The sequence below is a fragment of the Asparagus officinalis genome, chromosome 4, assembly GCF_001876935.1.
Source record: "Asparagus officinalis chromosome 4, Aspof.V1, whole genome shotgun sequence".
NCBI lineage: Eukaryota > Viridiplantae > Streptophyta > Magnoliopsida > Asparagales > Asparagaceae > Asparagus > Asparagus officinalis.
The window spans coordinates 21052734-21063549 of NC_033797.1; the positions used below are offsets into that span (position 1 = coordinate 21052734).

At 36.8% G+C, this 10816-nt stretch overlaps 1 protein-coding gene across 1 annotated transcript; it reads left to right on the forward strand.

The window, feature by feature from the left end:
- On the forward strand, positions 6230-9118 carry LOC109836894 (remorin-like). Its single transcript, XM_020404936.1, has 5 exons — positions 6230-6589; positions 7866-7916; positions 8026-8113; positions 8477-8558; positions 8665-9118. Exons 1-5 carry the CDS (start codon positions 6388-6390, stop codon positions 8863-8865), a joined length of 624 nt encoding a protein of 207 aa, XP_020260525.1. The 5' UTR covers positions 6230-6387; the 3' UTR covers positions 8866-9118.

The window sequence follows — 10816 nt, forward strand, 5'->3', positions numbered from 1 at the left end:
TTATTATTGCAGCTGGTCGGGTTGACTCTGGGGTTTGTCAATATCAGTGATCTATTTTTTTTCTATTAGGTGGTATAATAAGGCCCTAATTTTTGTTATATCCATGAGTTTCTATTAGGTGGTATAATAGGGCCCTAATTTTGGTTATATCCATGTGCTGGTAAAAGATCAGGATGTTGTCTTCTGCTAAAATAAATCATCAAGTGAGAGAATTATGAAATTTTAACCATACTGGTCAAAGAGAAAACATGTGGAAGATAACGAATAGATTTTATGATTCAACACTGAAAGAAATTTGAACGTGATATCACCTTCACATATATTGTTGGAAATTAACTTCCACTGAATGTTTTTCCTCATGAGTATCCAAGGCAAGATAACTCATTAAAAAAATTCAAAACCAACCACTATTCTATGAGTTTGAAGAAAGCTTTGTGAGAAAGCTTTGCGTCATAGCATGCACCTCTATTATCTTCGGCTCAAATTTCAAGTTCCAAAATCCAGGCGTGTAAGATTTAAATTGATGATTTCAATTTGTCTATGATATCATGTCCTGATGAAAAAATTGTGAAACCTGAAATTTCTATGCACATGAAAATTTATTTAGTGGATGATTGTTTAAAACTGCAAGCAATGTGTAGTTAGCATATGTTCTATGTGAATAATGTATCTAATAAATAATTATAAAATTGGTGAGTGAAAAATCACTTGACCTTTAAATATTTAAACTCTTGTAGTTTCATAATATGCATCACGTGCAACGCACGTATGACATACTAGTAATTACTAAATATGAATTTAAGAAAGAAAGAAGAGAGAAATGCACGAAGACGTAACAGCATCCATCCATCATTTTGGTAATGTATAAATACACGTACGAGGAGGTCACCTGTGTATCAAGACTCACTTGAGAATTCCACGTACCCCAACAAATCAGCTTCATATTCGTTTGAAATTCATCTAAATCTAATATTTGATCTACCTTTGATAATTTCTATTTATATACGAATAAAGTATGCACCATCAAAAATTTTTATTTTATTTTATTTTGCACAAATGTGCTATTTCTTTTTAGGGAAAAATGCTTCCAGCCCCCAAATTCGTAACAAGTATGCTTCCCCTTCCTAAGACTTTTTCAACGCTCTAAAAACCCCCAAATTCGTAATAACTATGCTCTGAGCCCCCAAAACACAAAGCCCAAGAATTTTACACAGGTAAAGACTATAATACTCATTCTCTCTCTCCTCTCTCCCTCCTCCTTCCCCCACCATTTTTGCCCTAGCCCCCTCCGTCCCTTCTGCAACCCTCGTGGCGGCCGAAGCTCCTCTCCGGTCTCACGCCTCGACCCCTCGCCTCCGCTCGCCGAGATCCTCCGTGTCCACCGCCGATCCCAGCGCAGCCTCCGCTCGACCCCTCGCCTTTGTTCCCAACCTAATCTCTCCTCCCCCAGACGCCACATCAAACCCCCCTCTCCATCCCTCAGGTCCATCATCCCCCACCATCTATAGTGCTGTCGTTCTTGGAAATTATTGTACTTTATGTCTTTTCATACAACTTGTGTGTGTGTGTGTTAAATACTTCATTCATCTTTTTCTGCAGGGAAATTTACCGTGGTTGTTAAGGTTATACGCGTTGCTTGTTAATAAGGTTACGGGTTGCTTATTAAAGTTACGTGTTGGTTGTTAAGGTTAACCGTAACCTTAACAAGTAATCCGTAACCTTAACAACCAACGTGTAACCTTAGCAAGTAACCTGAAACCTTAACAACCAACGCGTATAACTTTAACAACCAACATGTGACCTTAACAACCAACGTATAACCTTAACAAGCAACCTGTAACCTTAACAACCAACACGTAAATCGTTTGGCTTTTGAAAATTCGTAACCTTAACAACTAACACGTAACCTTAACAATGTTGGTTGTTAAAGTTATACGCGTTGGTTGTTAAGGTTTCGGGTTGCTTGTTAAGGTTAAGGGTTGCTTGTTAAAGTTACGCATTGGTTGATAAGATTAACTGTAACCTTAACAAGTAATCCGTAACCTTAACAACCAACGTGTAACCTTAGCAAGCAACCCGAAACCTTAACAACCAACGCGTATAACTTTAACAACCAACACGTAACCTTAACAACCAACGTGTAACCTTAACAAGCAACCTGTAACCTTAACAACCAACACATAAATCGTTTGGCTTTTGAAAATTTCATTAAAATTAAAAGTGAAATATTATTACAAAATCTAGCTCACTCCCACTACCTAAAACAAATGTATGCATCATCGTCTTCTTCCTCTACCCTGTCAACAGTCTCAAAACCATGGCAGTCCACCTCCTCAGTGAGTGTTGAGTGGTAAAATGAAAGTAATCATACATTGCACAGTTTTATGTGGTGCTGTAAGCATGAATTTTCTGAAGGAAAGTGTAGAATTGTTACTGCTTTTTATTTTTATGAAGTTATGAATTATTATAGTAGACGTACAAAAAATTAAAGCTTTTTTTTCTATTTCCTTCCTTTTTTTATTTTTATGAAGGTTTTACAGGTTGCTTGTGAAGGTTACGGGGTTGCTGTTACGCGTTGATTGTTAAGGTTACGGGTTGGTTGTTAAGGTTACGGGTTGGTTGTTAAGCTTAATCTTCACAATCAACGCGTAACCTTAACAAGCAAACCGTAACCTTAACAAGCAACACGTAACCTTCACAAACAACCCGTAATCTTAACAAGCAACCCGTAATCTTAACAATCCGTAACCTTAACAACCGTAACCTTATCTGCAAATAGAAAAGATAACTATCATTGGGTACATGTATACTAAACGTGAAGAAAGAAAATACCGTTGATGCAAGAGAGAAGAGACATTCTTTTTCGAACAGGAAAACTTATTTTGAAGGGGGGAAATAAAAAAAGAAAAAGATCCCAAAAAGAAAACATGTGACAGGAAGAAACTCTGTTGCTAGTAAATCTAGATGCATTAGTTTCAGAAGCTACAAAGCAACATCAAGTTCGCACGTGTCATTACGAGATCAATTCAATCATTAGCCATCTCTCTGCTCCTCTTCGCTAGGTTGCGCTCCAGCTTGTGTGCATTCTGGTGTCCTCCAAGAGCTTGGGTGCTGTAAAAAAGTCCGTCTGCAATAGTTACACGAGAAAACTCGTGCGTGCTCGGGACGAGGCCCAGGCTGCAGGGACAGGTTAAGGTTGAGGTTCTGAGCTTCATGAAATATTCTCGGCGAGCAAAGGCCAAGGGGGCCGCGCTGGGATCAGCGGTGGACATGGAGGATCTCGGCGAGCAGAGGCGAGGGGTCGAGGCGTGAGACCGGAGAGGAGCTTCGGCCGCCACGAGGGTTGCAGAAGGGACGGAGGGGCTAGGGCAAAAATGGTGGGGGAAGGAGGAGGGAGAGAAGACGGATTGTATATATGGCTATTACGAATATAATATTAGAGAGAGAATGTGTATTATAGTCTTTACCTGTATAAAATTCTTGGGCTTTGTGTTTTGGGGGCTCATAGCATAGTTATTACGAATTTGGGGGTTTTTAGAGCGTTGAAAAAGTCTTGGGAGGGGGAAGCATACTTGTTACGAATTTGGGGGCTAGAAGCATTTTCCCCTAATATATATCACCCCTCAACTCTTTTATTAGCATTTTCCAACCCCATGCACATCAGTGTTCGGAGGAGAATAAATTGCCGAGGAACTTACCCAAAATGAAATTAGTTTTCTAAGACCACCGCGAACTCAATCTGGACCTATTCTGATGCAACTCATTTGTTAAATGAGTGACTGGGGTCTAAATCCAAAATCAATCTGAACCCTACCCACTTGCGCCCCTACCTTTAATTCGTGCTTAAATCTTAAATCTTTGAAATCAGTAAATTCTCTCGAACATCAATGAACATATATAAAAGGGGCTTTCAGCCGATCAAAATCTAAAGACAATCTTCACGAAGATATTTGACGAGTTGGGGGGCCCTTCTGCCTAAAGTTGATTGCTCATCTGTCTTTGTTGCAATTTGAGCCACTTAAATGAGCGCCACATCCTCACAACTCACAAGTTAGGCTTGGTGAAGGTCGGCCGGGAACTGTTTTCAACTGCACTATTCTGACCAGAATAACCCAAGTTTCATACTTAGATAATTTGCGGTGATGTCATTAGCACTATAGTTAAGACTTTGAAGATCAGTTTAATGATTGACGTTTAATGGCGTTTCCTGATCAAATTAGTAGGTGGCAATTTATTTAGCTTTCAGAAGTTTATCGATGTACGAAACTGTTACCCCATGTGTGATGCTATTAGCCCTACATATATATGGAGTAATTTTTCAGTTCTCTGGGTGTCATTATCCCTCTAGTGAAGACTTTAATCACCATCGATCCAATATAAATCTTTTGTAGCGTATGTGTAAAGTTTTTCTCATAATTGTCAACGTCTATTCGCTCTTTCTATCTAGTCTTTTAATTTACTTATTTACAGCTTATGTGCATATCTAGCTGTCCTTTTATCGACTATCATGTATTCATTATATTTGTATAACTAATTATAACATTTATGAACGCTACTATGTTGCATATACTATTTAGCTCCAATTCTCCCTTTTTATTGGATATTTTCTTTTTTGCATCAAAGATCAATGGAGGTTTACCACCGCTCCAACTAAAGGGTTGTTTAGTTAGAAAATATAGTTGTAACACTATTTGTTGTATGTGGACTTGTTCAGTAGACAATATATTAGGTGTAATTAATATATACAAAATTTGTGTCTCATTCTATTATTTAGTCACAGTTGTTTGAAACAGGGGGATATTGACTCTTAAGTGGAGATTAGGAATAAAATTAACCCAAATCTCTCAAGCTTTAAATTAAATTATACTTCACTTATACTTCAAAGTCTTAGGGGCTGTTTGTTTGCGATTTGGGTAGTGGGAAAGCCTGCCAAAAGTGTAGCTTTTGGCAGGCTTTCCACCCAAATCGCCTCTCGCCTCTCTCAAATCGTCTCTAAAAGAGACGATTTGGGTGGAAAGCCTGCCAAAAGCTGCACTTTTGGCAGGCTTTTGATAGGCTTTCTAGCTCTTTCCCCTTAAAAAAAACCTCTTTCCAAACAGCCCCTTCGCCTCACTCCTAATGCCATTTAATGTGGGGAGACAATCAGGCTCAATCGGAAGTTATTGGCCTTGAACAGAGTGTAAGAAACAAATTAAACAAAATCTTATTAACCTAAAAATTCCCTAGGGATTCTTGACATTTTAATATTGGCCCATCAACCTTAGTAATTTGAGAAGTTTAAGTAGCAACAACTCTAGCTTTTCATTTTTGTTATGGTGTAGCTATCCTTTTGGTAATTCTAGGCATCCTCCCAAAAATTACTGGCCATCATCCAAGAGACAGCTCAAACCCTCTTGTCTTCTTATTATCTGTACTCACACTTGAGAAAGCAATTGCATGTACTGTCCTTTTGCGCTCTCCTTCATCATTCTTCCCTTCATATTTTGATATTACTGAAAATAAATAAATAATCAATTAAAGTTAAAATTGAGTGCAAGTCACAGATTACATGAATATTTGAAATGAATCACAAATATAATCTCAGTAAAGCTTCTTCGTCCATTGAGAGAGTGTTTAAAATAGTATCAAAGAAATTCATATTTAATTTCTATCGGAATCTCATTTAAATTTAATTTAAAAAATTATTCTCTAAAATAGCCTAGATTCCAAACCAAAAAGAAGGGAAAAAACAAGTTGGAACCAAAAATTATTATCCTGAGTCTCACCAAAATATCAGGACTATTCGCAAAATAGTCTTTACTCTCTGTTTTAGCATAAATCCTTTAATATTTTGAAAGTCGCCCCCTCAAATTATCAAAATTGCTATTGAGCCCCTCACATTTTATAAATTGTCTTAGATAATCACTCCAATAAAAAAGTAGCACCAGTAAGATACATGAACTGGTGACGTAATAGCAGTTTCAGTATTTTGGAGGAACTGTTTCAAAATATGAAAGATGTAAGGGACTAGCATTGTAAAAACCCTAAAAGTTTTATTCAATAAAGCTATCCACTCTATCTCACTGTGCCGAGTGCCAACTCATTCTCTCTCTCTCTGTCTCTGTCTCTAGACTCTACAGGTAATCTCCCCACCGAGACTTCCAACTGTGTGATTCCATAATTCAATCATTTTCATCATAATAATATAAATAAAAAGCTTTCACTAATCCAGTGGGGCTTCTCTCTGCTCTCAGCCACCGAGGACCCCCACCCTTGTGTTCTGTTCTCTATTTAGTCCATGCCCTTTTGCTCTCTACTCCTCTTCTGTGTACGCTAACACAATCTTGTGCTTTCTGTCTCTGTAAATTTTAAGGAAAGATAGAAACTTTGAAGGGGGGAAAAAATTCCATGGCAACTGAAGAGGGAACAAAGAAAGTAGAGGCAACAGAGGTCTCAACAGAGCCAGAAGCTCCTGCTACGCCGCCGCCGACGGCAGCCGAGGCCCCGAAAGATGTGGCGGAGGAGAAGGAAGTGATCCCATCTCCGGCAACAACGCCGACTCCGGCCAAAGAGAAGGCTGATGACTCCAAAGCACTTGCTGTTGTTGAGAGTAAGTAACTTTTTTTTTTCTCTCCTGCAGCTGAGCAGGTTTTTTTTTTTTAAATTTAAATTTGTTAATTATAAAGGTATTATGTTTAATTTGTTTGGTTACTTCAATTTCTTTAGCTTCTTAGTTCATGGTAGTTCTTTTTCTCTGCATGTACAGGAATCTCTGAAGGGAACTCTAGAATTAAGAAGGGTTTGCCTTGGATTTTATGGCTTTTTGTCTTTTAGGAGGAAAATTATGTGCATGGAGAATTAATATTTGTAGAATTTCATGAATACTCAGAATTGATCAGTAAAGTTCTAACAAGCTAAAGTTATGTCAATTTCATTTAATTATGACTCCATTAGAACTTCTTCATGTTGAAACTCTCTGTTCTTGTCGTTCCTAAACAAACTTAAGTAATTTTAGCATCTTTGTCTGAAATAAGGTTTTACTTTGTTCATAGCTAGCAATTTCTGTTATATTCCTTGCAGATCTATGTACTTTGTTGGGTACTGAATAAAGAAATATATTTAATTTTCACCTATTCATCTTTATCCAGTGTTGATAAGATTTTGCTCTCATAGAATGTTCTCTGTTGGGTATCATGCTTTTTTTTTGTACTCTCTTTTTGTGTCGGCAGAGGGAATTTTTCACTGTATAAACTTTAGTTATTGTTCTTATTTACTAAAACAGATAGATACAACTATCTGGCCCCAGCTTTGCTTCTTCTATACGATTTTAAGTAGATACCATCTTCTCAGTAGTGGGAATAACCAGTCATGCTTTGTATTATACTTTATATTAGTACTCTTGAGCTTTTTTGCATTTTTAACTTGCCTTTTGATGGAATTATGCAAAGCCTTTTTTCTACCACTAAGTATGATAAGCTTAGAGGAACTCAAGAACTAATAAAGTGCCATTTAACGACACATATAAATAATTATTACTTCAATGTCATGTATATCCCTATTTTAACCAAGTTGTTGGAGGATGCCCAAACATTCGGTTCCTCTCTTGAATATGGCATTCTTTCATATAAGTTAGTCATAATTCTCGTATTGGTTAAAAATTAGTTCATTATTCGATATCTGGTGTTAATGGTTAAATTTAACTGTATTCGTGGTATATACCAAAAGAAAATTATGTAGCTTCATTAAATTGTCAAGCATGAGCAGCAGTGCAATTTCGCGATGTTCACTTTAAGTGATTGAAGAGTATTTACAAGTATCATATAAATTTCAGTGGCAGACTGTACATAACAATTTCTTTTCTAACACTTTATGATGTTTATTCACAGAGGTTGCTGATCCTCCAGCAGAGAAGAGCTCAGGTGGTTCCTCTGATAGAGGTATATGTGAAAAAAGTTGTTGTATCAAATCAACAATTTTATGTTTATTATTGCAATTTTGAAGACAAGGATATGAAATTTTAAAAAATTTCTTGTGTGTCGTCTTCAGATGCTAGCCTTGCACGACTTGAATCTGAAAAGAGAATGTCTTTGATAAAGGCTTGGGAGGAAAGTGAGAAGACTAAAGCTGAGAACAAGTAAGTTTAGCATCTTGCGCATCTTGCTTCTTTATTGTTAAATTCCAAATTGACTTCGAATTATATTGCAAGAGTTAACTGATGTCCACCTTAAAATGGAAACAGAGATAATATGTGAAAATTGAGGTACATAGCATATCTGATATCTGTTTTTTTTTGTGTTGATGCTGATATTTTGATAAGTTGATCAATGTGGGTTTCGCTTACAATAGTATTCTGTTTAGCTCTGAATGGTAACTGCATAAATAATTGGTATCTCAAGAGAAGATACTGAGGTAGTGCATATAAGCCTCCTTCATTATAAAGAAACTTTTCGTCTGTAATTGCAAGACTACAATTTACTTTGTTGGCAATATCAAACAGGGCGGAAAAGAAAATGTCATCCATTACTTCATGGGAAAACTCCAAGAAGGCAGCTGTGGAAGCTCAGCTGAGGAAAATTGAGGTACACAAAAATCTCACTACAAAATTTTATTCATCGACAGTTAGCTAAATAGGAACAATGTCAACCGAAACATGCACAACATCGTAACCCTTAATTTTACGAGCAGGAACAACTAGAGAAGAAAAAGGCTGAGTATGCTGAAAAAATGAAGAACAAGATCGCATTGCTTCACAAAGAGGCTGAAGAGAAGAGAGCAATGGTTGAAGCCAAGCGCGGGGAAGAAATCCTCAAAGCTGAAGAGATGGCTGCAAAATATCGGGCAACTGGGCTTGGACCGAAAAAGATCTTTGGATGCTTTGGTCCTTGAAGAAACAATCAATTTATCAATTAGCTTGTTTTATGTTTCGTTTATCTAAGTGTTGTATTGATTTGTTCTAGTCAAAGATTTTATTGTGAAGTTACTTAGTGTTGTGCGTGTGTATAAAGTTTGATGTTCTTGTTTATACATGTTAATTTACAAGAACAAGGGGCTTGATGATGTATATGTGTTTTTTTTAATTCATGTATTAATTTGAAAATGACAGTACAGTTGTTTCTTGGCAAGATGTGGTGTTGAATAATTTTACTGGGTTGAGTAGTTGGTGTAGTGTTGCTATCAGAAGCAGATATTTAGTGGGCGTTGAGTGCTCCACATAGCATCTTTGGTGTTGAGTTAATATCACTAGGATGCGAGCGTTGTTCTTATTGTGCTATTTTAAAATGATGTCTCTTTCATGGAATTCATCGAATCTTTTGAGCGTGTTTTATATAAGATTCGTATCTATAGCATAAAAAATCTAGGGAAAGTTCTGTCTAAACTCCTATTGGCAAAAAAAAAAAGAACCAATTACTTTTCACTTATATACCCATTTTTTTTAACTTGCATTTATATAGTCTCGATTGTTTTTTTTTTTTTTTGCATTTACGTACCCTAAAATAGTTAAAACTTTTAATTAATACCCTCAAATTTTTAAATCTAACACTTAAATTTCCTAAAGCTTTTATAACTTATACTTAAATACCCTTAAGTTTGCATAATTGAGGGAATTTATGTGCAAGTTTTAAAAACTTAAGGGTAGATAAAAACTAGTTGTAAAAACTTTAGAATATTTAAGTACTGTCGAAAAAAGAGAGGGTATAAAAGTGCAAGTTTAAAAAAACTTTTAAGGTATTTTTTAGCTGCAACTACAAGTCGAGGTATACAAGTAAAAAGTTGGTGAAAGAAGAGAACCCACACCTAACCCCCAACTGGTTTTATGCTTTAGGACCCTCTCCATTTAAATGATACCTGTACATTTGAAAATGTCGTGTGAAAGACGGCATTTTTTCAGTTAATGCAAAATAAATCAAAATATAGAAGGGTTTAAAGAATGAATCCTTGATCAGAAGCTAATGACAAATGTAGAAAGAGGTCAAGGGTAAATAGGGAAAATATGTAATTTAAAAAAATTTCTACGGGCCTGAACACGCTATCTTCAAAAGCCTTAACAAATGACACACACAAAGGGCCAAGAAGCTAGTAACACAATATGGGTCTCCTTAAAAATTAACCCATACCAACCTAATAAAAAAAGGGTGTTGCTAGAGGGACCCAAATATGGGACCCAAGGCATGGGACATGTGAGGTATCACCATCCGGTTGCATGATGTACTGTTCAATAACAGTGCATCATGCAACCAGATGGTTACACCTCACCTGTCCCATGCCTTGGGTCCCCTATTTGGGTCATTGAGGCATTAATGTAAAAAAAACCATTAGTAAGAAACTCTATTTTTTAGAAACCCATTATTAGGAAACTACAAGTTCCAAACGACATATATACTATAACTGTAGGATTTTTGATGATTAACATAGTACTTACAGTCTGGTTAGTTTTTTTTCTCATAGGAAATATCTGGTTAAAGGAGATGATTTCTTGATAAGAAGGAAACAAAATAAGTTCGGCCTAAATGGAGCAGCTTTAGCCCCAGAAGTGGCCTATAAAGCAGTATCCCATTCTTTCGTTTATGAGGGCCATTTAGAAGCCCAACCAATTGGGAAGAACATGGGCCACGGCCATAGCTCCAATTCCTATAAGATCTAAACTAGAATTGTAGGCACATCTCGCACAATATGAACCCTATCATCTCGAAAGGCAACATCTTAGTTTTTAAATGCAGAAACTGAAGAAACCGCGAAGAATTTTGGAGAAGAACATGCTTTTGGGGCATAGGGAACAGTTTTGGAGCTGCACGGTCGACCGCGGTGCAAGGCCGGTCGACCGCGAACGTGCACTAGC

Excerpts from the sequence above, each read along its gene's own strand:
- LOC109836894 (XM_020404936.1), top strand. The coding sequence starts at position 6,388 with ATGGCAACTGAAGAGGGAACAAAGAAAGTAGAGGCAACAGAGGTCTCA. Across the intron at positions 6,590-7,865 it reads AGCACTTGCTGTTGTTGAGA|AGGTTGCTGATCCTCCAGCA; the intron begins GTAAGTAACTTT and ends GTTTATTCACAG. Across the intron at positions 8,114-8,476 it reads AAGACTAAAGCTGAGAACAA|GGCGGAAAAGAAAATGTCAT; the intron begins GTAAGTTTAGCA and ends AATATCAAACAG.